Source organism: Numenius arquata, chromosome 1 (assembly GCF_964106895.1).
Source record: "Numenius arquata chromosome 1, bNumArq3.hap1.1, whole genome shotgun sequence".
NCBI classification, from domain to species: domain Eukaryota; kingdom Metazoa; phylum Chordata; class Aves; order Charadriiformes; family Scolopacidae; genus Numenius; species Numenius arquata.
In genome coordinates, this window is record NC_133576.1 from 116,309,392 (window position 1) to 116,335,940 (window position 26,549).

The window sequence follows — 26,549 nt, forward strand, 5'->3', positions numbered from 1 at the left end:
TGGTAATTAAGTTGTCGCTTTCAATCCCAAAAGAGAAAAGAAAAATACCTTAATATTTTCTAGCTTTCTCCCATGTTATCTGATGTTACTATTTACGTAATAGTAATTTAAGGTCAGTATTAAAATTCAGTTCTGTGAAAAGCAAATGGGTGCATAACAGATTTTTTTTTTTGCCTCTTGCATGCAGAGGTTGGAGTCTATTTGGAAGACCACAAAAAGTTATGCTTTGCATGGTGGACTATTTCATTTCTCACAGTGGAATTCTTTTATAAAGACTACTATTATACAGCAGCACATCAGTGCTCTCATAAAGTCTGCTGCCTACTATGCAGCGACACCTTATAGCTCACCTCACTGTGCATTTATGTAGTGTCATCCACATAAAAATATTACATAGCTTTGTCTCCAAGGTACTGAAGCTTGAATGAAATTATGTCATTATGTGAACCTCCTCAGCCTACATGCAAAAGGCGGGAAGAGTATAAGCAAAACTGAGGTGAAGAAGCTTCAAATTTGGTGTCACAAGTGGTTTTTAGACTTTCAGTTCACAGCTACGCTTCTGCCTACCTGATTATGTAAAGCCATTTCTGAAGCAATATTGGACTTCTTTTGATAACCCTTTTTTCTCCAAAGCTTTCTGTAGTGGTTTCAAGGGCAATACTACAGGCCTGTTCGTGTTTCAACCGAAAAAAGTAAAACTCTCAGTGACTCAAAGTAAACCGTTCTCTGCACAGCTCTAAAAACTGAAACTGCAGTTGTTACTGCTGACTTGTTAATATAACACAGACATCGACATTTCCTGGTTACTGTAAACACTGAAATGCTTTTGGAGTTAATGGAATACAGGTGCTGCCTGACGCTACCAAAATGTTCTCACAGAAACAGAGACATTTTTGGATAGAAAGAGCTGCAGATCCACCTAGTCCAGCCCCTTCTTCACAGCATGAATATCCTGTTTCTCAGTGGGAATACCCAGATATGTTAAATGTCATGAAAACAAGCATTCTTCCTAAGCTTAAGCTCCTTTATACTAGCAGGAACAGCCATACCACTTATCCTGCTGGAATAGAGAGTTCTGTGGTGCCAGAGCTGGGTGATGGAGTGGGCTTAGTCAGGCTCTGAGCCGGCTGGGAAACCTTCCCAACGGGGCAGTGGGAAATGATGCTTGCAATCGAATCGCCACCAGCTTTCACTTCCAATGAGACTCAGCCAATACTGTGAGCAGCAGATTGGCCCTTCTTGACTGTGGAAGCAAGAAGAAATTTAAAATCAGTCTTAATGATTTGAGATCCTGTAGAACTGTTTAAGTTAATAGGGGTTGATTTGGGCCTCAGCCAAATTTTGACTCTGGTCATTATAATCTGCCTACCTGAAGTTCTATCCCCTATTGCAACTGGCCATGACATTCTTCATTTCCTGTCCAAAAAACACTAGTAGCTTCGCATTTCAATTCTATTAAATATATGTATTAAAGGTCTGTTAAATAATTTAAAGTAGTAGCTGTGTGACCAGTAGCGGAGGAAGCTCTGTAAAAATCCATAGCTTGCAATATATTGGCACTTGGCAACACGCTCCCATCAGTCAGTGGCCTGATTACTAGGAAGGCATGTGCTCATGAGTATTTGTACATCTGAAGAAAGTTCTTACTCTTATAAGTAAATTGGGTTTGGGAACAATTTCTTTGCATTGTTGTTAGAACCTGTTGTCAAGATTGATCATGTTTTCCTGTGTAATTCAGGAGAGTTATAAAAAAAGGAACAAGCTCCCAGGTCTCTGAACCAATATCCAGATATGGTGTGTGCTAAATTGCCACTGACTGCTGCAAGGCTTTTTTACACAAATGTTCCAATTATTTCTACTGTGATGGTAATAACAGTTGGAAGTTTGGAAAAAAAAAAAAAAAATCTTGGTTTAGACAAGGTCCCAATACAATATTAAGGAAATGAACACTTTGAGAGCAAAGAAAGATGTAGTTTAGAATAACGTATTTTTGTCAAGCAACTAAAAAGGAGGGGAAAAATCAGACATCAGAAGCTGGAATGAGAAGAACAGGGGCAATATTCTGTGCTGAGACATTTCTGGTTTCAACATAGCTTCTCAATCTTTCAAGGGCATTAATCACCTCAAAATTTCAAGTTCTGCTCCAGTGAAAAACCACTGTATCTACACACATAAAATTTATTTCTCTTTCCCAGTTGCTTAATCATTGAAGAATTGGGTATTTTTACAGTGACCAGCTTTTTCCCAGCCCAGGCTTTCGTATCTGCAACATACTATGTTTTAAAGATGTCCACAGAGCGTCTTACGAAAGGAAGTGAAAGTTTATTGGCACTTGGTTTGTTTTGTCCAATCTTCTCCTCTGCTATCTGAGAAATGTGCAAGGGCTTTTGTGGCTGCAATTCTTCAGAATTTTGGCTTAAGTATCAGCTTTATTGTCTACTGTTCAGTGGAAGCACTCTGTTTACTTAGACAATAAATCCATCCAATGATCATTTGTGCCACAGTTACTTCCTTATCCCCTTTTTCACGATTCTCACAGAATGGAGCATCCTCCTACCTGTCACACAGGCCTTTCACCTGGAGTTTGTCATTCTCCTGTGACAACTTAGGCCGAGTTAAGGAGACAATATTGGAGAAGTACAGGGTTTTTTAAAAAATAATCTGCAAGAGCTAGACACAACTAGGATGTGAGGATGGAGAGAAAGTCCAAGGTAAGGCTGGCCAGAATGTGAAAACCCTGCTCCATGGTAAAACCAGGAAAATGGCAGTTATTTTCCAGGAAAAAAAAAAAAAAAGACATTCTCTCTAATTTTTATTCTGTAAGAAATTATTTTTTTTTTGTCAGAAGAAGTTTTCCAGATGAAAATTCATGGTAGAAAAAAACTTTTCATCCCATGTTTACCATCTCATCTTTGGTCTCACTTACTCTGCTGTGATAGACACAATCCGGTCAACTTCAGTGCATCCCAGATGCAAATATTCTGGCAGTTCTCTGCTGTCGCTATTCATTGCAGTTCATCCTGCCTTTATGTTGCATCAAGTGGAGGCTACTTGGCTTAAGGCTGAAGGCCCTTCCCTGCCCTATCTGTCGTTTGTTTAATATTAAAGGCTTGATTCCCACAGTCTCTCTGTACAGGAGAGGAGTACAGGATGACTTTTGGTGTCTACTGTGTTTTCTGTGTGTCTACTATGTGTTTTCTAATACACATTTGCATGCTTTCTCTAAAAGTGCCCCTCATCCTTGGGAGTTGGTCTTCTGAATATAGAAAGATACCACATTAACTTCCTTGGAGACCCTCTTGCTAACTTGCTTTGTGTCAGTGCCTCCAAAGCCTAATTCTGGTGTGCTAACACCAGTAGTTATGTCGCTGGCCAGTATTGTTTTATTGTTCTCTTGTACTCCACCCTTCCTACCCCAATTAGCTCTTCTCTCCACTGGTGTCTTGTTTTATATTTAGCTTGTAATATCCTGAGGGCAAAGATTGTATTTTTGCTCCATCCAGTTTCTGGTTCTAAATGCTTTGATAATACAGTTTATTATTATTATTAATAATAGCAAAGTACCATCCTCTGTCCTACGAACAGAAGAAAAGCTTAATTCCCCCCATCCCCTCCACGCCAGTTTTAGCAAAGGAGAGGGAGCGCGGTCAAACAGCAGATACTTTGTTACTGTAGTCTGTGTCTGAGCATACTTGGAGCCTTTTCACAGTGAGTACTGCAAGAAGTCCCGTTTATTTCAGCATTAATCACTGCGAACAAAAGTGAAAGAATTTGGCCCCGACTAATGAAAGCCAGCAGTGCTCAGCTGTTGGCAAAGTGCTTTCCCAGAGCTTCAGAAAGCTGAAATGGAGAAGGATGAACAGATAGGTGCCAATCTCTTGATAAACCGGGAAAGGGTGAAACTGCTTTATAATTGATCCTCATTAAAGCTACCTTAAAATGATGATAATTTGCATATGTAAATAACAAGCAAGGAGAGGGTGCCAGGGAACAGGCTGGAACATTTTGTCCTCGTTCACGATGATTCTTATTTTTCTCTATCCAAAATGCTTGTTTGTTTATTTAGATGTCAAAGAGGACACCTACTCATATGCCCTCAGTGCTTTTCACATAACTTCAACCACAGAATTAGTATGCAATTCACTGCAGTCTGCTATTAGGAAAACAAGCAATGGAAAACCTCAAATCTTTTCTTCCCTTCCAGTGGTAACACAGACTTACAACATCACACTCGGGACATTTAGCCTGTGATAGAAAACAAATTCCAGAGCTCTAGGACCCCTAAAGATCATTGCCAAAGTTATAAATATTACTTGATGTTATATCTAGGATGTCTGAGCTACTATCTGAAGCTACAAAAGCACAGCAACTCTATATAATAAACTTCAAGAAGCTTCTTTGCTTTACAGTCAGTTTCTGAAGAATGAGATGTATTATACAGTTTGCTATTGCACTGATTAGCATCAGACTGCATTAGTGATCCTATAGTACTAATTGATTTCCTCTTTTGTTTTACTATTGCTTTTTAAGAGATACAAGTGTAAGGAGCTTGTGTCTGCTAAACAGGACGCAGTAACCAAGGATGTACTCTTCTCACATTTTCCTCTGCAAGACGCACCCTGTTTTATTCTTCTTCAAGCAGACAAATATTGTGAAGTGGTTAAACTAACAAAAAATCCTGACTCACCATAATTAAGGACTAGAGGAAAAAAGGAAAGTTGTACTTTTATCGTAGTCTTTCAGTATTTAGAAATGGCAAACCAAGATGTAGTCATTTTTCTCTTTCCTTAGGCCTGATTCTCTTCTTAGCAGATGCATGGGAACTTTTACAGTGACTTTATGAGGACTAGATCAGGCTAATGGAATCTGTAACAAATTAAAAACACACTGCTAATTAGAGGCCATATTATTATGTAGTATCAATTAACTTGGTGTTTAATTACCATGGTGATTGGGAGGAACCATAAATTGCTAAATGTATAATTAGAACATCAGACTTCTGTGCCACAGTGGCATCAAGAGCACGGGTGTAATTAGCTTAGATTTCCCCCCAACATTTTACATGCTTGCAAGATTTTAAGACAGACAAATACCGCTTTCATTCCTGCCAATGTGCTGTTATCAATGACAGAAGACAAATACCATAGTTCAGCTTCTTTTAAGGCAACTGGGAATATCCTTCTTTCTGTTCATCATATACAGTGTTTTTATTGCAATTACTCTGAACAGAACCATTTTGGTATAACTAGTATCAAGCACAAAAACTGCTGTTTCTGTGGAAAATGCGCTTTCCTTCTCTTTCTGCCAGAAACGTTATCCATCTTGTTCAGGATGTCAGAATGTTTCAAGCTGTAGACAGGAGCACTGATCAGTTGGCTACTTATGCACTTAACCAACAGACGAAAATGCGTGGAGCGAGACCAGAACTTTACCATTTAGTCATGCTTTCTGACATCCTAAAAGGAAGCGAAACATCTTTGACCTATGAATGATCCCTAACACATACCTTTCTTCAAGCAGGTTGTGTAGAACAGCTCTTATTGTAACTGCTACTACTAGGTGTAATACATCAAAAATACCTGTGTTGGTAACTGGACTCCTGAACAGCTGACTATGATTAAAGGCATAAAATAGGAATGGGCCAGTTGCTGCATGAGGTATTTTCTCATTATCCAATAACATTGTTTCTTTGGGGAGAAAAGTACAGTATCTGATCTTGCTGCTGGATTTAGTTTTCAGTAATAAAGTACCTGAAATTAGTAAGATTTTTGTCAGTGCCTGCCACAGAGTTAGGTCTAGGCTTGCCAGTTCAGTTCTGCTGCCGATTATGAAATCCAGCCGTATCACTGGAGTTTATCTTAGTAACCTGCAGTGAGATAACATGGTATTAGCAATTGCTAGTTTCTCATTGCTAATTAGCTGCTTTCAGTAAGCCTGAAAGTCTAGGGACATTTTTGATAAAGTAACATCTTCAAAAATGGTGTAGAAAGGAAGAGAACATCTTTTGTTGTATCGCTACATTCTGGCCATCACAGAAAGCAACTGAAGAAAGGGAGATCTATCTTCCAGACAGGCTGGACACAGTAAGAGGGCGCAGTCAAGTGTGGCAGAGGAGCACTGTTGAAGGTTTACAGCACTGGCTGACACTGGTGTTTGTGGGTAGTGACACAGCAGTATGATACAAAACCTTCAAAACTGATTTTATGATTTTACCTTTAGACTGTGTGTCGCTGCTGATCTTTACAGGGCAGCCGAGTACAATGTCAGAAATGAATTTCTCGTCTCTACCTGGTTTCTAGTGGACAGGAGACCGTGGCAGAAAACAGACATCGTAGGTCTTATGTACTGTTAATGGCTGTGTTGATAGGGAATTAAATAAAGTGAGGCAGAGGTCAGAGGCAGACTTACGGGGCAGGGGAGCTGATTGTAGGAACTGTAATCCTCTCTTCTCCCATTACCATCAGCAGGTGTTTGCTCTGGATCATGGGATGTAGGAGTATTTACATAATTATGCTGTCCCCCTTACAGATCTTGGATGCATCCGTCCCTGGAAGGCATCCCTTTTCTTGTAAGAGTTTGTGCAGTCATTTGGAGGACACTGTAGCTGGAATTGCAGGAGGAGGAGTGACATACAACATCTTCACAAGGTCTCAGCAAGCACATTGTCTCCACTATATCAGATAAAGTAGAGTGGTTTAAGATCAACCTTTTAAGAGCAGGGACAATGGAAAATGAATTCACATCAGAGAGTAAGCAGAAGACATTATTAAAACTGAGTGGTAACACAGAATACGTCGGTTTGTTTGCTTTTAGCTTCTATGGGTATTGCTGACATCGCAGCTATGGTTTTAATTTAAACAAGACGGGGATATCGATAATGTTTAACATGACTGCTTTACCAGGGTATTCAGCTGTTTCAGTGTGTGGCACAGGAACATCAGCCTCTTCATTGCATGTCACGAATACTCTGCAAAAAGAGTAAGCAATAAGTAATGGTTTGCGACTAAATTAAATGAAGCCCCTGTTGCCTTTCTCAGCTGTGGGACTCTCTGCTGCCAGCCATGCTGGGAGCCATCCACTCCTCCGGTGCCCAGGGTAGGGAAGGGAAGGGGCCACTGTTACAACAGTATTTCCCAGATCACAGAGGAAGCAGAGGCCCAAAACTGGTTTCCTAAATGGGATAAGGGCCCTGCCATTGCTCTCTGGCTCATCTAGGGATGGAGGATTCAGGATTCCTTTTAGTCTATAAATGTATGCAAAAAGTGGCTGCCAGGGTTTATTTTTGAAACCTTTTAGGAGTATAAGCACCTGTTAGAGGAGATGCTGCAGGGGGGTGGAAGGGATGAAGCAGGGGGAGGAAGGTGGTAGGTAAGTGGGTGAAACACAGAAAAAGAGGGAAAGAGATGGAGAGGCTGTGTTGCAAGGACCGTGGCTTGAGAGTGGAGAGTTTATAAAACAGAGACCTCGCGAAAAAACCACAACTCTCTTTTGGCAAATGTCGTGGCGTGGGTGAAACACCTCTTACAGCTTCCCGACAACAAAAAAGACCACCCGCTGCCAGCCAGGTTTTCCGTCACCTCGCTGCCGGTGACCTCTCCCGGGCGCGGCGGACGCCGGCTCCTGGCAGCGGGGCTCCCGCCGAGCGGGGCGGCGGGGCTGGGGCGGCGGCGGCGGCGGGCGGCTCCCTGGAGCCTTGGTCCGAGGGACCACCGAGCCCCGGGCGAGCTGAGGCGGGCGGCGGCGAGCGGCAGCCCACGGCCGGGCGCTGACAGCAGGGGCGGCCGGGGAGCGCTCGGCCGGACGGTTCCCGCACGAAGGGTCCCAGGCACGGAATTTGGGAGCGGGGCCCGGGGCTGCCGTTGGTGCCCGAGCCCGAGGGGCGCGGGGTCCCGGGCGGGCCGGAGGGCGGGGGCGGCCATTTCCCTCACGGGGGACCCCCGGGCCGCAGGCGGGGCAGGAGCCAGGGCCAGACCCCGGGTCACCTTCCCCGCCCCGGCGGGGGGCTGAGGCGCGGGGGAGGGAAGGAGGGAAGAGGGCAGCGGAGCCGACGGACCGCTGAGGGAGGCTGGCGGCGACGCTGCTGCTGCCCCGGGGGCCGGGGCGGGCGGCGCTCAGGTGAAGGGTCCCGCCCGCCCGGAGCGGCGGTGAGGCGGGCTGCGGCGCGGCGGGGCTGCCCCGCCGGCCCCATGTGGCCACCGCCGCCCCCGCCCGTCCCCGGCGAGGGGAGCCGCCGCCGGCGCTGAGGAGCGGGGCTGCCCGGGGCGGCATGCGGAGCCGCCGAGGATGAGCAGCCAGCGCCGCCCGGCCAAGGCGCAGCTCCGGAGGTCCCTGAGCGAGCAGCTGCGGGACTCCACCGCCAAAGCCTGGGACTTGCTGTGGAGGAATGTCCGGGAGCGGCGGCTCGCAGGTCAGTCCCGCCGCGCCGCGGCTGCCGCTACCCGCCCGCCGCCGCCTGAGGGGGGACACCCCGGGGCTCCCCGCTCCGAGGGGACGCCCCCGGGGACGGCCGGGGTGCCTGGGGGGAGGGGGCACACGCCTCGCTGCCGCCGCCGCGACGGAGCGCGGAGACCTCGGGGCTTCATGCCGGGGGCTGCCGGCAGGGATGCGGTTGGCAGGGGCCGGGCAGGTCGGGCTGCAGGCAAGAGGCGGGGTGCAGGCAGGTCGGAGCCCCGCACTAGCACCTGCCCGGTTCCTGGCGAGCATGGTGGGGATGGTGCCACAAGCGGTCGGGCTCGGGGCTGAAGCTGGAGGTAGCCCCACGTCGGAGGCACCTTCTGAGCATCTCAGAAATCAATTCCTCTCTCTTCTGCAGATGTATCCATAATTAGAGTTTGCAACCTGCAGGAGCTATTACAAGCCACGGTAGTGCTTTCCCAGTTTCTCCCCAACCAAATATCTCTTATGAATCAAATGGATCTTTTCTCTGAACTTGGACCATGGAACCGTGCTCAGCATTTATATTTTGACACAGGGCTTCATCCTTTGCTTATAGTCAATGACAAACTCAAAGTGACTTTGCCTCCGGGAAGCGGGCTCACCTGCTGGTCTGATCAGTTTTATTAGTCACTTTGCAGGACCAGGTTGGTTCCTCATAGGGTTTGCATGGGAGGAGGACCGCAACTCCCAGAGAGAAATGGTTTGTTTCATTTCAGGTGCTTTTATAGCTTTAGGTCTCCTAACTGCTCTGGAAAACCAGGCTCCTGCAGTCATATCAACCCAAGGTGGAGACCAGAAAGACACAGAGCTCCAGTAGGTTGGGTCACATTTAGAGCACTGCTGTCGCAGCACCACATTCACTTTACACATTCAAGCTTACCGCTAATTTGTATCTGTAAAATACTTCATGAATTAAAAGATCTAGAGGGTACATGCAAGTGCAAGGTAAAATTACACCAGAAAACAATAAATCAAGATTCATGAGCAGAATCATGTATAATGAAGGCTAATTTGTAAAGATGGATTCCTCAGCCACATCCTACAGCATTGGTAGGAGTTTGGTGACCTTGCCTAGGGCACTGGTATTGTATAATACAGAGGTAAACAGCGTATGATATAGGTGTCTAAACTGTGCCTACAGCACATTAGTTCTTATGTACATTCAATTAAAATAACGGATAAAAACTGCATGGCAATTTTTTGCAAAATTAATCTCAACTCGGCAGCTTCAATAATGAATTAGTAGACCAGCTAATTTTGTAGTGTTATGGTTACCCAAAATATTAATCTGTCTTTACATGTCATGTACTTATTCCTATATTAATAGCAGATGCAAACAGACATTCAGCAAGGAGACTGTTGGCTATTTTTTTCTTTTTCGGTCAAAGACAACTAGTGCTTGATTGAGCAAAGGACCTGGGCAGGCTGCCATGAAGCTGTAGCCAACTTCTTGAAGCCACTGGGTATTAAAATTGATAGAGTTAGACTTTTTATTTAAGGTGGATAGAATACTAATGTCCTGAGTTTATGTGCTGCCATAATTTAAGTGCTATTCATAATCTTCTAGTGAGATACTGATACACATGCCCTTTAATTAAATGAATTATCTGACAACATAACAAAAAGTGTACAAATAACATCTGTGGGTTGCAAAGATGTTCTCTTGTTCACCTCATCTCATCAGAGATGCTTTTATGTCTCTGGGATTTTTGTCCTTGTTTTTATATTTATTTGTCCCTTTGGCCCCCATAGCTGCAGTGCATGTTCCTATGCCTCTTCTTCCAGCTTTTGTTAATGAGAAGGCAGGGAATTTAAACTGATCTAAACATCTCATTATTTGCAGGTTGCCAGACCAGTTTCTTCTCCATCACAATAGATCCAATCCCATTCAGGTAGATAGTTGCACAAGTTTCCTTCTTTTTCTCTCAAAGTTGACATTGTGGTTCAGCTCCTGATTGACAGTTGGAGCAGAAGTGTAACTGGTAACTAGCGTTTAAGAGCAATGACCAAAACAAAGCGCAGTTTTAACCATCATTGTGCTGTCATTCTTCCAACCATCAAGCCAAATAAAGACTTGTGATTAAATCATCTTTGTGATGACAGCTTTTCAGGCACTTTTGGTCTATTTTAGTTTTTAATCTATTTGTTAAGGTTGTAGACACCAGTTGACCAACATATACCTGTAAAGAAAGTAAACTCAAGACAGCTTAATTCATAAAGGTGATAAGGCTAGTCCAGCCTTTGACTCAGAGCAGGATCATCACTGGGAGCAGGGCAGGTTGCTCAGGGCTTTCCCCAGTGGAACAGTTTCGTCCCCAGTGTCCGTGTGCTGGAGCAGAGGGCAGCAGTACATGGCTGGGCAGCAAGTGTGTGAGCTGGAGCAAGGAGCTGAACCCTGGCTAGAGTGAGGAGAGAGCTGAACCTTGGCTCGGCCACTCTCAAAGAGGCAGACAGCATGGCTGGGTTGCTGTGGGAAGTACACTGTGCACAAAAAGACTGCCACAGTGTGCCCCTTCCCTCCTTCGCCCTTCACAGCAGAGGTGGTGAGCAGCAGCCTGGCTCCTGGCATGCTCCTGGCACAGGGCTGCTCCGTACTGTCTCTTATTCAGGATGGGTCTGTGGTGCCCAACAGCTCTTAGTCACTCTTTTTGATTCACTGATGGGGATTTGCTTTTTAAACAATGAGTGTACCCGCTACAGTGCCACAAGTGCCAGCTTTAGTTTTTCTGTGCTTTTCATAATTTTTGCAGAGGTAGTTTACACTGTCTGTGTTCCCACTATGCTTATGGTTTAAATTGGGTTTCACAAACTGATCAGGAAGCGAACCAGAATTTTAACTCCCTTATTGGAGTGAGGACCTATTTGTCTGAAATGTTATATGAAATACTGTTGGTCTAATGTAATTCTGAAATTCTGTGCCATTACTGAAAGCCATTGCTTTAGGAATTTGACTTATGTATTTAACAGACTCTTTAAAAGTGGTGACCGTAAGGTGATTCTGAGATCCCTGCTCAAATCATGATCACCTGTTACAGTAAAAGACAACAAGTTGTAGTTGTTACCTCCGTTGTATGTAGGTGAAAAGTGCCACCTTCTCTCTGGCATTCTTTCTGTTACTATATATATAAAAAAAAAAAAAGTCACAAAGAATATATTTAAGCTTTGAAGCTCAGTACTTCAAAGTCGGGAAACACCAGAGGTAAGGATGCCTGTTGCTGCCTTATTGTGCAGCCTCCTCGCAGTGTAGGTTTGTCTTTTAACGACATGATCACATCCCCCTTTTTTGCACAGAGCTTTTCTGCCTCATAGAGTGCAGAAAGTAACAATCCCCATTGCTGAATCTGTTAACGTAGAGCCTGATGTACTGCAGCCTTCTCAAACCTGGGGCTGAGCACAGAATTACAAATTCCCTCAAGTGCTCATGAGCATGGTGCTTGGGAGTACTGAGTCTTATGTACTTTGTACTATTAATGTTTTAATTGTATTCCTAGAAGCTGTAAGGTTATGTTGTTCCCATTTTTCAGATAGGAACCAGAGGCACAGTAAGACTGAACTCAGGAGTATCAATAATTGATTGTTAGAACTTGAATTTTCTACTTTAATATTCAAATTACGGCTCTTGGTGTCTGCTGTTGTGCAAATCGGCCTCCAGGATCTAATTGTACTGCACCCAGGGAATGAGTAACTTGCAATTCCTGGCAGTCTGGTTAGATTTTGTTTCAAGTGACTTGCTGAAAACCAGACAGAGAGGGATGGAACCGCGGGGGCACCGTTTACTTGGCATAGTCCCAGAAACACAATATTTTCCTGAGTGCTGTCTCCCACCCTTTCCTGCTTGCCTTCCAGCATCTGCAAGAGGTGTAGCATGAGTCCTGCAGCAAGCAGCTGGCTTAGCTGGGTACGAGACTCTGATACACGACTAGATCATTGTCCATCGTCAGACGGGATCCTAGGGAAGTGCATGTGCAGACGAGGTAAAGACTGTCAGAGTGCCTAATGGGAGGAGGGTTGAGTTAGATTAAACAGGTGACTTCAATTCTGAGACTTCCTGAAGTTTGAGCACTTGACTTTGTGACCCTGACATTCTTCTAATAATAGAAAGTTTGTCTCTAATTTCCTAGGTTTAGCTTTTAGCTGTGGTTTAGCAATCCACAGATTGCTGTTGGGATTTCTGCTCTGCTTTGTCCACAGCGTAGATACACCCACAGCCTTTTTGCCAGATCTCTTCTCACCTGAGCTTCGTGTCCCACAACATTCTATGTTCTGTGTTCTTGAAGAGATTACACCCCCATTTAATTTCCTCTAGCTCTTCAGGTACAATTCCTCTTATCTCTTCATTGATGTCCTCCCTACTACCTGACTGCGACAGCAGCACAGGACAGGATACCGCTGAGCACCATGCTAGATCCTACTTCGCTGCAGAGCTCTCTGGGAGCAACTGCCTGGAGTGACTTTGGGGAAGGAACTTGGATGCTCCCACCCTGTTTTGGGCTTGACCCGGGTAATGGGAATCTGGGGACAAGTTTTCCACCAAGTCTCCAGTGGTTTGCTAGGTTTGACATTCCAAAGTTTTATAAGTTGGCCAAGTTTGGACAGATTTTTCTGAGACCAATTACAAGTTTGTCTTTCAAAGGATGAAGCACTAGTTTGTCAATCAAGCAGCATGAAAATGTACAGTGGGACAACATACCATATACCAGTTTTATCTTAGAAATGGATGACCTGCAGCACCGAAAATTGAAACAGGAGCATGAGGCAGGCTCATGATTAAAAGAAAAATTTAGTCTAAAGAAGCCAAAATTAAGATCTTTAAAAGGAAAGGTTTAGAAAACCTACTCTTAGGTATCCTTAACTGTTCAGGAAGACCTTGTACACTGATCTGCAGCTACAAGTATCCCTTCAACTGTGACAGCAACGTCAGAGATGAAACTGAACGTTAGGTGAAGTAGGGTAGAAAATGGAGAATAAATCGTCCAGCAGAAAGTAATTGCCACATTCAGCATTTGGCAAAGATGCCAAGGCAATGACCCTTCTCCTCTCAAAAGTAACTTGTGGTTGGTTTGTGGGTTATTGTATTTTTATTGGGTGCAAATTAGCAAGCCTAAGTTTGTAATTGCACCTCTGGCGACATGGTGCTCCCTGGCACCAGCTGATCTGTTGATCCTGGGCAATAGGGAAGAGAAAAATGGGTCTTATAAAACTAGCGGTCACAACCAGAACTATATGAATTTTAGCACCGTTTTCAGTCATGCCTGTACGGAAGCAAAAGCAGCCCTATTTCTGAAGCCTAATTAAAGAAGCGAAACTCTAAGTGCCTCATAGTTTTTAGTTTTCAGTTAAAATGAAACATTTTTAAGAACTTGCTTCTGCAAGTTTGTACTCTGCAAAGCAGAACTCTTTATTTCTGTTGTCATGTATCCTGAGGTCAGTGTTAGGAGAGCCCAAAGGAAACACATGTACCTGGCTCCCAGGTCCTCAGAGAAACCCTGAGCAAAGGCAAGAGTCCTGGTATGGGGCCAACCTTGAGTCTGCTGCATCTTGATATTATTCTATTATTGAAATTTCATCTTAATTAAGACCTTTGTGTACAGTGCAAATGTGGCAGGTTCATCTAATTAAAGCCATTCAAGATAATACTGGATTTTTTAATGAAATAATTTTACCAGGTCAGTTTTCATTAGGGAGTGTGGGAGATATGTATATGAAAAATCTGGTATTGGTTGTGGCCAGTTTGGTGGGCATACTTTTATGGTGTGTTTTACAATCATACAGTACATTTTTAGAAAGCAAAAAGGAGGTGTTGCAGTCTGTATCCCTACCAGTGCACTGGAGAGGAGAAAATGCTGATTCCCATATATGTTGATAAGATGTATACGTGTAAATTCCCCTCTAACCCGACCCCATCAATGGGAAAAGACTGTCCTTTGTCAAGGAGAAAAGTTATGAAAGATGTTCTTTATTCGGGATGAAGCGCTTCAGGGAAGAAAGAGGGTGAGTTATGACTGATTCATTTGGTCAGGCATGCCAGGAAATTTTCTGCTCTTGTATCAGGCCTAAAGAAAACGTAGTAACGAGAAAAGTAGACATTGATCTCATTAATTATATTAATCGTGCTATATATTCTATATTAAAGTTAGAACTTTGTAGGTGAATTTCTTTAAAGTATATAGATACCCTTGTTTGTGTGCACGTTATGTCAGTATTCTGTAATTTCTATCTCCTTCCCTAGACACTCCCTGAAGACCAGTGGTTTGAATCTGAAAAGGGGGCGATGGTGGCAAAATACCACCATTGTTAGTTCTGCTGCTGCCGGGTTCTCATGACCCTCAGCAACAAGAAATTAATTCCAGAAATACAATTACAAAAATACCAATATGCTTGACCTGCCAAGTATTTCTGTATCAGCATGAGACTGCAGAGGGGGGTGATGGAGGACTCCCTACTGTCTCAAAGTCCAGAGAAAGATGTGATTTTCTCATACTCACTGCTGTGGCTCTGCTGCCATGTGCTGTGTAAGGTTTGGAGTGACTGTGGAGGAGCAGTGGAGGTTCCTGGGATGACAACAACATTCATCTTCTGGTTTTACATTAAATACATAAATTCTGTATTTGAACAAATTCTGCTTCCATCAGAGAACCACAACAGAGATTATTTTCCTAGGAGAAATTAAGTCTTGATTAATTAATTTCCTAACATTATGAGACAGAAAACTCCACTGATAACTTGGGGAACCAGTGCTGGTAATAGAACTGGATACCATTTGAATCAGTCAGTTTCTATTTGATAGCGATTTAGAAAAGGTTCTTGATAGGTCTCCTTCTTTCTGGAGCTTGGCTGTTCGCTAATTTCCATGACACATTAATCTTTAGAAAATAAACTGTTTTTTTCCTTAAAAGTTATGATGTCAGTCCTTTTTATAGTACAACTTTCTTGTTTTCATTTGGTTTTGGTTTGGTTTTTTTTTGCTATTGACTTTGCGTGGTTCCTTGAGCATCCACAAGGTTTCTTCAATATTTCTCCTTGTTTTTCTGCACATATACATGGCCTCAGTTCATTCCACCTGTAGATGTCTCCTATGTGACTAGAAGGCTGATGCCTCATCAGTATGCTACACCATGCCTTTATGGAGGATTCCTGTAAGCATTGTAATTATTGCTGCGGTTTGCAGACTATAACAGTGGAAACAAATCATAGTACTAGTTTTCCAGAAGCAGTATATATAATAACACATTTTTTAAGTTCCTCTATGTTTATTGGTACTCATATTTTTCTATGACACATAGGAGCTCATACAGATTGATACAAATACTTCACTTATTTGTCTGACATTAAACCGTAATGACCTTCTTCCATCCCAAGATTGCTTCTTAATACCAGTCATGGCATATTAAATTATGTATCTTCTCAGTTATTTCCTATTAGGTGTTTTGTATTTATTGGTATGACTGTAATCCTACAAACCACTTTCCATATCCCCATGCAAGTGACTTTATTTATAATAATAACTATGCCAGAACATTTATATAGAACATTTATATCGACAATAAACTTTTAGCTGCTAAGTGAACACCGTAGTAATTCCCATCAATACAACCTTGTTGGTGGCTGGCCAGCAAATTCCTAAACATGGGAAATTTCTGGACTCAGTAAGGCCCTGGAGACTGAACTCCCACTCTTCTGCTTTCCCAGCTACAGTAGGACGTGGTGTTTAGTTTCAGGAATCAGTGAAGTCTCAGTTCTGAATTTTGTGTTACTGCTTTTTGTTTGAATGAAAAAACCTCTTCAAAAATGTCCCATATGGTAATGTTTTTAAGGATTCTGAGAACTAAGATGGCTTACCGATTTGATTTGTGCAATACTTGCCAGGCAATGGCCTTATTGCACAGCAGTGGTTTGACTTACATTTGTCTTCTTGTATTTTGTATTTCTTGCATTTCTTCTGAGACAGATGTTCAGTCTTGTTTTTTTCTGTCATAGCATGGCCATTTCCTGTGCTGCTATATACCATAATTCCTTTAAAAATCATCTCCTTGAGTCACAATGCATTGAGAAACCCAGCTTTCACTTCAACTGAGGCATATTTCAATATCAAATTTGAAAAGAAAGCTTGAAAGTGTGAACTTCAGAGTCAGAAAAGACAGAAAACAAAAAAAAAATATGTATTTTGTAAAATGTCATAGTTTGAAGCCAGCTTCATGATTTTAAAGAAGTGATGCCTGCCTTATGATTCTTGAAAAATTTAGTTTCAGGAATATTATTTTCAATTAATAAAGAATTTGTGATGGTTTCCTTAGATTATTACAGGCTTAAAAGTACAACAGTGTAGGAGGTTCCTTGACTGACATTAAAGCATCCACAAGAAGACTGCACTTCTGTAGGTCCTTTGCACGTCCTGTTTACAGTTCAGAAACAAAAATATTTTGACAATCAGACCATCATGGTGCAGTTTATATTGCAAATAAGCAAAGACTGAATGCACACAGATATGAGTGCAGCAAGGGGTTGTGGTGCAAGAAGGGATCAGGAACATCTGCAATTCATGGCAGTTGGTTCTAAAAAAAAAAACCCCAAACTTTGAAAATGAATTTAATTTATTTACGTAATAATCAATTTCATGTGAAATACTCTGCCTGTCATCCCAGTAGAGGGCAGTAATTTACATACAGTAATACCAAGTGGTATGTGAACACAACATGCATCGCAGAATACTAGACACAGTAAGTGGTTTTATTAAGATGGGGCAATATTCAAGGCACACTAAGTCCCTCAAGGACAGAGTGCCATCCAGAAGTCTTATTTTCTGTGCTTTTGCAGCTGGACTTAATCACATTTAATTAGAGTTTATACAAGTTGTACTCAGCTCACTAAACTAAATCGCCTCCGCATGCCCCAGTGCTACATGCAGAGGTGTGCAACACGTGCCCCTGGTTAAATGCCATAAACCCCTCAGTCTGAGGGACTGTGAGTCAGCTCTTACATTATTTGGGACACTTAAGGCAAGAAAACATGCCAAAAAGTACGTGTTTGGCTCCCAAGGTAATCACACAAAGTCCAAAACCGTGCAGTGCAGATATGGCCTCTCTCACCTGCCGGGTGCTAATCCGGAGCAGTGTGTACAAACGAACTCGCCATCCTTTGGCACAGAGGCCTGAAATTACATCCAGCAATTACTACACTTAGCAGTGTAGTAGTAGATAAAAATTCGTGAGAATTAAAAAAACAAGATGTTTTCAGCTAGCATGCCAATCAAACCTCAAACATGCTCTGCTGTATAGAGACAGCCGAGTGAATCGTATTTCAACGGATTTCATTGAAATACTGGGTTTTTTTGCTGCTGCTGTTGAACAGTAAGTACATAGAAAAGTTTTTGTGTCCAGAAATAATTTTTACAGATCCAGCAACATGGTGTAGGACAGTGGAAGAGGAGGCACTGAAAGTTATAATCATTGTGTTTCTTTAAGCTGTAAGAATTTGATTCCGAATCTGTTTCAAAAACACTTGAAATTTATGCTTAGCTAAAAATTGTTTAAACTGCGAGTATTTCTTTAGCAGCAAGATAAATTCAGTAACTCCAAAGTAGCTTTTTTAATTCTGTCAATTCTGTACAAGTATTTCTTGTCACAGATCTAAAATGATGTGGGGATAATAGGTTTCTTGCATTGCTTGAACTAAATGAATGGCACTGGTGCTCCGAGAAGCCAAGCAGCATGTTTTCTGGGGAGGAGGGACTCGTGTCCCAGGCCATGATGTTGCAGAAGACACTGAAGCTTCACAGGTTGTTCAATACAGAAGCACTTAAAAAAAATCCCAGAACTGGAGTAACTGGAGTTGGTTTTGTCATAGAAAGAATTTAAGAGGAAATTACCTTCAGCACAGAAGCGTGGTTCGAATGTACCTTATATCATATGTAGGTCTGTCTGAATCTGAGCTAAGAGCAGCTTGAAACATCTTTGTATTTGGTCTTCTGTTGCTGTAATTTAAGAAAAAATTCAGGGCAGCTGCCAGCTCCAGGAAGTGGATAGCTTGAGGGAATGTTGAAAGAGTTAAGTCAAAATCAATGTTACAAATTATACTTCTCACTGCCAAAATACTGAAAAATTACACTTAGCATTACAAAAAAGGGTTCCTAAAGATTTAGGAACGTCCTGCATTGGTTCATAGCTTTGGTTTCCCTAAAGTGTATTGCATATATATATATATGTTTATTTTGGATTCACTGCCTGGAGGAGTGGTTTTTTGCCTCTCATTCCTTTGGTAAATGCATCTCTCGTTCCCCACCCCAGTCCCATTCATCCTGATCTGAATGGCATGCTGTTTCATAGCTTATCCAGAATAATGCTGTGGTAAATTATTTGAGAGTGTGTGTCGTTTATGTGTCAGTTGACTGCTGAAAGAAAATGCAATTGGCATCTCATAGTCTTTCTCATTTTAAGAGGTCTCTTTAACATAAGGACAGATTTTATCTAAATGAATCGATTTTACAGGGAGATTTCAGCCATCAGATTTGTAGTAAGAAAGAAACTTTTTATTTATGACATTGGAAAGACCACAGCTGGGAATGCACCCATTAATAGACTCAAACAGATGGATTCTGACAAGTCCATGAACTATTCACACTATTTTTTAGCAAATATTTTGCAGCAATCTCAACTTGCAAATGCTACTTCAGAAACAAATATGGAGCTATCTGACTGTCTCAAAGCACAAAACAAAAGAGTCATGAGTGACTTTAAAATACTGTGGGTTGAATATGCATACAATATTCACTTGAAATTTAGGAAGGAGTGTTTTTAATGGAGTAATAGTTATGCCTTGATGCAATAAATGTTTTGAATTATAAATAAAGTCATAGAGGGTAGGGTGTCTTTATAGATGTAGTGAAGTGAGGATGTTCAGCAAAGGCTGGCACCGCTTTTTTTCAGGAAAAAAAATATTTCCATTCGTGGAAGTCACTGTCTAAGACAAGGTAAATGCGCATCTTCAGAATAGCTCTCTAGATAAAGTAGCAGAAATAGAAGAAAATAATACAGTATGGGCAAGCACTAGAGAAGCTGATACGAGAAAACTGATGGGGGGAGGACTGCTGTGTAATAGTGTAACTAGTGAGTCAGATCATGTCCTTTCAAGTAAAACCAACACGTGGCACGCATTATTTCTCTTCAGTTTTTAAACTTTAATTTGTAGCTTTAAAATTTTACTGAACGTCATTGTATTTCTGGTATCATAGGAAGGTAAAAATGACTACTGATCCCTCTTTTCTGCATGACTTACTACTTCACCCAACTTTACCATATCTTCTCTTACTTTTCTCCGCTGAGAATTTCAAAGTCCCATGGCAGCATTTAGCCCATCAGCTACCTTTGAACAGACTGGGAAATTACATAGCCAAAAAGGCACAGTCAGCTTTCAAAATGTCAGTAACTGCCATTAGCATGCATAACCAAACATACGTGTGTTGAATTTCTACCTGAATTTCTACCACATGGTGAGGTGTTTGGAGTTTTGGCCAGCTTCTTTCCTGGGGAAGAATTTTCTTCCTGGGGAAGAAACTTTGTTACAGCTTCAATATCTAACAGTTAAAGATTTGGACCATTTTTGTTTCTGCCAGTTACATTAAGGAAAATAAAGAGCAACTTCTCCAAAATCAGCAGAAACACTCTGGGTTCTGATGTAAGGATGGGTTTTATTGTCCTAACTTAAGTCATTCCATCACTCCTGAAAAAAAAAAAAAGAAGCATTAGTTCCTAGAGAGTCAGAAGCGTAGAGCTTTACATCAGCTTGGCAAATGAGTATTTTGGTAATTACAGTTGCTCTCTCTAGATGTCCCTAACAACTCCAGTGCTTTTATTTCAGAATAAAACTTATAATTTGATTATGGTATTAATTCATCAGAGCACATAAATACTTTGTAAATTTAAATGCTTAAGTGTTCAATTCATGTGGACTCACCTGTTTTGTTGCATTTAACCTCTAAACCAACAGCATATTCTTTTTAAAAATATTATCTATTAAATCAGTGTGGTAGGACGCACAAGTTCATCAGAAACATGAAAGTATCAGAACACGCATATTTCTGGCATATAAAAAAATAGAGGATACTATACCTAATCTGATTTAAATAGAGATCAAATACATTTCAGAATCTAGGTTAGAGAAGACACCATCAAATAAAATAGACTCTGAAACATCTGTTTTGTTTTATACAAAACCATAAACATGTAATTACAAAACGGCCTAAGCTGTTTCTTTTGAAGGCACCCTGAACAACAAGGACAGCAGGACAAGTGTTACACTGCCAAGGCATGTATATTAGTCGTGGCATGGCAGCATTTTAAAGAAACTATCAAATTCAGAGGGATTATAAAACAGCTGGGATGAATTGTAGGTAGGAACTGTTTTAAATCTCTGGATTCTAGGTCACAATAGAGGCTATAACACAGGGCACTCACTTGCTCTTTCACTCCTTTGTGCTGCTTTCTCTTGAGGGAGGATCATGACTTTCAGAGGGCTGGAACCATTATCTCTTATTTTATGGAAAGGATCGGTTGGTGCAATTGTTAGGGATCATGAAACTGGGAAGAAGTTTACTGCTGTGACAGATCGGGCAACATATGGAAGGAAGTAAGACATTCTCCAGAGACAGATTAAGTTTTTGCCAAGGCATTTTATTGAAATTTTGGAAAATAAACAGGTCATTAATTGGGTCCAGATTTAGCTACTGCAAATTGTGCAAAGATGTTGCAAACCAGATGCTTTCCCCTATTTGTTTTTACAACCATTTCTATTTATGGATGCTCTTATTTAATGACTTATTTCTTTAATAGTGGGCATTGTTTTGCACCGGAAATCTTGTCTCTGCGTTAGTTTTGCCAATAGATGCCTGAGTAAAACATACATGTTCACACAATTTCAGGGGATGAAACAGTCAGCAGTAACATGATAAATAGGAAATAATCAGTAGGAAGTTGTGGAATACGGTAGTTCTTGTAAAGTTAACATTTAATTCTTCCCTGGGTTCCTTAGCACAGAGCTGTTTTCAGTCTTTCGCTATGCAGACCCTGCTAGTGAAATGGTAGACACAAAGACACCCATCCCAAGGACAGCATCCTAAGACCTGGGTTGCCGATGAAGGTGAGAATACAATCCATGCCAGCGTTTCCCTGGCTTTCCTGAGGTATGTGGCACAGCCACTGATGTACCTGTCAGCCCTGTGGAAGCACAGTTTCAACTAGATCTCCAGATCAAGGCTGGATCCCAAAATGGGAATGTAGCATCCAAGCTACTGCCAAGTTGTACCGACTGACAGAAATACTTGAGAAAAGAAATCTTCACTCCTTTTCCACTTAGGTTTCATTTAGTCCTTGGAGTACCAGCATTATGTTATGCTCTATCCACACAGTCTTGATTCATGTTATAAATAACATATAGGGTGAGAAGTATCTGCCCTGACTTGAAAGCAGCAAGTCTAGTGGGGATGCCTTCTAAAAGGATTGAGCTAGTCACACGAGGTCCTTTACAGTCAGGACAGAAATAGGTACCTCTGAAAGCAAGTCCTGTCATCCTGAAATAGGTGTGTGAGACAAGGGGAATGAATTGCCCTCCGGTGGTGCTTATTTCTTTCCATAATCCTAGCCAAGTGACAGCACCAAAGACCTGCTTGCATTAGTGACAAGCGGGGAAAAAGCCATCTCTTCAGCTGCCACCTGTGTCCATTTGATATGGAAATCAGCAAGTCACTAGCATGGCAGAAGTTTAATTTTAAATATTGCTACTTATAGCATTTCTGGCTTCATTTTAAGGTACCTGCTCAAGTAAACAAAGCGGGAGATTGCACTGACAAGGTGCCTGTGGCTTCAGTGGCACTTGAACATGGACTTAAAGTTACATGTTCTGACAGTAGCCAGCAAGTGTACCTGAACCTTGCATAAATGTATTTCTACATTTCCAGATTATTCTAGAGAGGTAGATTGTGAATTACACATCTTTAGAAGACATACCAAATTTATCGTAATAAAAGCTCTATGATTTTATTTGTGACCCCAGGCTAGTTTAGCTAAGGAACAAGGGCAGCAGCCATGCAGATTTCGTACTACATGCTCTAAAGTCTGTTTTAAGGTTCACTTTTCAAGCTACTAGTTAGTTACCTGATGTGTGAATATTTGTTGTATTTGGTACAGTGTCCTTAGTAAGAGAAAAAGTCTGCCAGCCCCAGGTATCCTGTTTTTCACAACAGCTGCTCGTGGATACTTAGGAAAGAGTATAAGGGCATGACAAGTTTATGGTATGACCTTGTAGCTTCCAGGTTTCAGTAAACAGTCTTTGCTGATGTTGTTAACAAGGCTGCCAATTAGGAACAAAGTAAGAGGGAGGTTTACGATGTGACTGTTCACTTCCTAGCTGAGCTACACCTAACCTGGTGAGACACAGAGTCTGTTTCCCATTTGTAATCTTCTGGAGACGTGTAATCCCTCACATCACAACTGCTATTTTAAAAAGTTATTTTCAAACCAATCACAGGTGTCACAGCCAGAGTTGCCTCCCTGTCAAATGAACTTTGACTAGTCTGAGCAAAATGGGAACAAAGTTTATTTTTAAAATAACATGGGTTTACTAGTGGTTTGAAAGCTAAATGTTAAGAACTCCATTTGGTTTTAATTTATCATCCAACTTACTATGTTTGGTAACATGTTATGAACCAGTGAGTATACTATATGTCATAGGTTCCCCAGGACATAAAAGAAGGAAAAGTAAAGACTGAAATGTATGCATCTCTGGTTCATTCTTTTGCAATCCAAGTACAGAGTACATGCAAAGTACTTTAAAGCCAATTCTTATCTCAGCTACACAAGTTCAAATCCTGAGCACTTACAGGGTAATCAATGAATTCTGGTTTGGAGTAAAAGACCTCCACAGCAGCATGGTCTGGAAACTCTTTTTTCAGGACCCAGTTTTGCCTTAATTTCACGTCCTTAGAGCTGAGAACAGCACTTACCTGTCAAAATCTAATTGAATGAGAGGAAAAAATAATTGGCAAACATAAACAGGACTAACCTTTCTCAAAGGTCAAGTGCAATTTCAGTTCTGCAATTTTTAGTTGCCCAACTTGAGATACTTCAAAGAAGTCTTGTGTTCAGACTGAGGAAACCAACGCTCCCAGAAAGTCAGAGCTTCACAACTGTAATGGAAAATCAACCCAAGATGAGTCGTTCCTTTTGAAGGTTTTGGCCGAGGAATTTTTCCAGTAAAACTACATTCCATAAACATGGAGCAACACCTTAAGTAGACGACAACAAATGAGGAACATCGTGGAGTTGATTTGAAAGAGAGCTGTATATTCAGAAAGTGGGACAGGGAGGAAGCCTGGTGGAAGGACTTGATAGGATGCCAGGGTAAACAGAGAGTAGATGGCAATATTTTCATCATGCTGGAATCTAGAGAGTAAAAAAGAAATTCACAGCTGGTATGAACCTTGTCAACCTATTCTCTTGGTCTGCCTGTTTCCAACAGAGGGGGAATCAACAGAGGAGGAGAAGAAGTCTTGGTAAGTGGTTGCTGGAGGAGGGGGGAGGATGTGCAAGGGAGTGTATAGGTGTACAGAGCTAGAGAGGGGAGAAGTGGAGAGAGAGAATATGCTTCAAGGCAGTACAAACAATATTGGGATGGGGGGAAGAAGGAGGGAATGTCTGCTGGAGAATAATTCACCCCATCTGCATTGCCGCAGGTTCCAGGCTCTCTCTGGTCCTTCCTGCTCACTGGAAGCATTTTCCACAGGCAGGCTCTGGGGAAGGAGGAGCAGGCTGCTTGCTCTTTCTCAGGAGAAGCATCATGTGTCTGGCAAGGGAGCTATGGGAGACCCTTTCCTCTGCGTCACTCCTGCTATTTGGCAGGCTTCCACTCTGTAAAAAAAAAACAACAAACACCTGCAGCTTATTGGCCAAAATAACTTTATCAAGATACATCAGCTCCATAGTGTCTATACAGTGCAGTGGAAACTGTGAGTGAAAAAAAAAAAAAAAAAAGGGTGCAAGAAAGAAATACAGTGTCTCGAAATGAAAAGCTTAAGTTGTGCACAGAGCAGTTGATTGCTGGGAGACAGAAAATCCTGGTCAGGGACTTGTCCAATTCATGAATATCTGTTTATATGGTAAACTGCTCCACTGCTGGTTTATTGTGGAAGGTCTGCCAGGGACTATTGTGGTTTGGGCTTTGTTTTAGAAAAAAAAAAATTGTAATTGTTTGATACGCCTAAATCTTCTGATATGAAAAAATAATAATTTGGGATTAAAAACTATGGGCTTCATGCATTCTCTTTCAGATATACAGAGCAAATAATGTACTGTACAGAGCAATTGATGTAGATGATGCTAAATTCTAGCTTTGGGTGAGGGATAAGTCATACATGCATGTTCCATTTCTCCCCGGCTTCTTTATTTGTGAGGTTGCTATTTAGACACCAGTATGGCTGAAATTATGCAACCAGCTAAGTGTGCAAGTGTGTTGGTTGCACTTGCAGTGAAACAGTGGGTCAGCCTTAAAGCTGGGCTAGTGACCAAGTTCACTGCTCATCCATATTACTTTCTATGCAGAGCCTTTTCTCTGGTTCTGGGACGCCCAATCTGGTAATCAAGGGGGGGGAAGAAAATGTCATGTGCACCCTGTTCCTCAGGGCATGGGAGAGCATGTACCCAGATGCCATGGAGATGGACCTCAGCTCTGTGCTGGATTCAGTGCCCTCACTCAGTCACGGGACTGCCATGTGTCAGGCCAGATGGTCCTGCACTGTACCAGGGATGCTGGCTGCCACGAGGCTTAATTCAGTTTGCTTCATCAGGGAGATGGGAGAGGTGGAGGTAGAAAGGGTCACTGCACTTCTGCAGAGAGCATCCCTCCCGGGAACACCCTGTGTAGCCCAAACTCCCACCAGGCATCAGCCAAAACCCCAGCTTTCCTGGGTCTCCAGGAAGAGTAACCAGCAAAGGGATGGCTTTGCTGTACCTAGTGGCTGTCTTGGTGGTGGTGGCCTGGGGATTATAGAAAAACAGGAGATATTTTAATTGTTAGCAAACAAAATGCTTTATGTGCATCCTGCAGAGTACTTCCTTGCGTGCAAAGGTGCAGTCCAGCCCTAGAGTCGAGACCCAGCTTACCAGTTAGTGTGTGTTGCTCTGTAGAGCCACATGTATGAACACTACATCCTTGTTACTCAGTATTTACAAGATCCGATAACATGCATTTAATAATATATTGGGAAATCTGTGGCATTCTGCAAGTTTAGGCAATGTCTCATCTGAAGGAAGCCACCACAGGTATAGCACCATTTTGAAGGATATTTATTTTCTCCTTGCTTCATGCAGTTACAGTAGACTACAGCCTGCCTCCAGTGGATTGACATTGCTTGTAAGGAAAATCATAGAATCATAGAATGCTTAGAGTTGGAAGGGACCTTAACGATCATCGAGTTCCAACCCCACTGCCATGGGCAGGGACACCTCCACTAGAGCAGGTTGCTCAAAGCCCCATCCAGCCTGGCCTTAAACACTTCCAGGGATGGGGCATCCACAACTTCCCTGGGCAACCTGTTCCAGTGCTTCACCACCCTCACAGTAAAGAATTTCTTCTTTACATCTAATCTAAATCTCCTCTCTTCCAATTTAAAACCATTACCCCTTGTCCTGTCATTACATTTCCTGACAAGGAGTCCCTCTCCGGCTCTCCTGTAGGCTCCCTTCAGATATTGGAAGGCTGCTATGAGGTCTCCCTGGAGCCTTCTCTTCTCCAGGCTGAACAACCCCAGCTCTCTCAGCCTGTCTTCATAGGGGAGGTGCTCCATCCCTCTGATCATCTTCGTGGCCCTCCGCTGGACCCCTTCCAACAGGTCCATGTCCTTCCTGTGTTGAGGACTCCAAAGCTGGATATAGTATTCCAGGTGGGGTCTCATGAGCGCAGAGTAGAGGGGTAGAATCACCTCCCGTGACCTGCTGGCCACACTTCTCTTGATGCAGCCCAGGATGCAGTTGGCTTTCTGGGCTGCCAGTGCACATTGCACAAATGAAACTGCCTACAAAATTTTATTTTCTTTTTTTTTACATTTAGGTACCAAAGTAGTTAAGCAA

At 42.3% G+C, this 26,549-nt stretch overlaps 1 protein-coding gene across 2 annotated transcripts in view; it reads left to right on the top strand.

The window, feature by feature from the left end:
* The window catches only part of STARD13 (StAR related lipid transfer domain containing 13), a 315,545-nt gene that overhangs the window by 160,731 nt on the left and 128,265 nt on the right, over nt 1-26,549 (top strand). The window contains exon 1 of one of the 2 annotated variants that reach the window (XM_074155451.1): nt 8,284-8,407. The exons of the other annotated variant lie outside the window; for it this stretch is intronic. Within the exon in view, the coding sequence (XP_074011552.1) occupies nt 8,284-8,407 (124 nt within the window). Of the gene's footprint in view, nt 1-8,283; nt 8,408-26,549 lie in introns of those variants that run through there. 2 annotated transcript variants of the gene reach the window in all.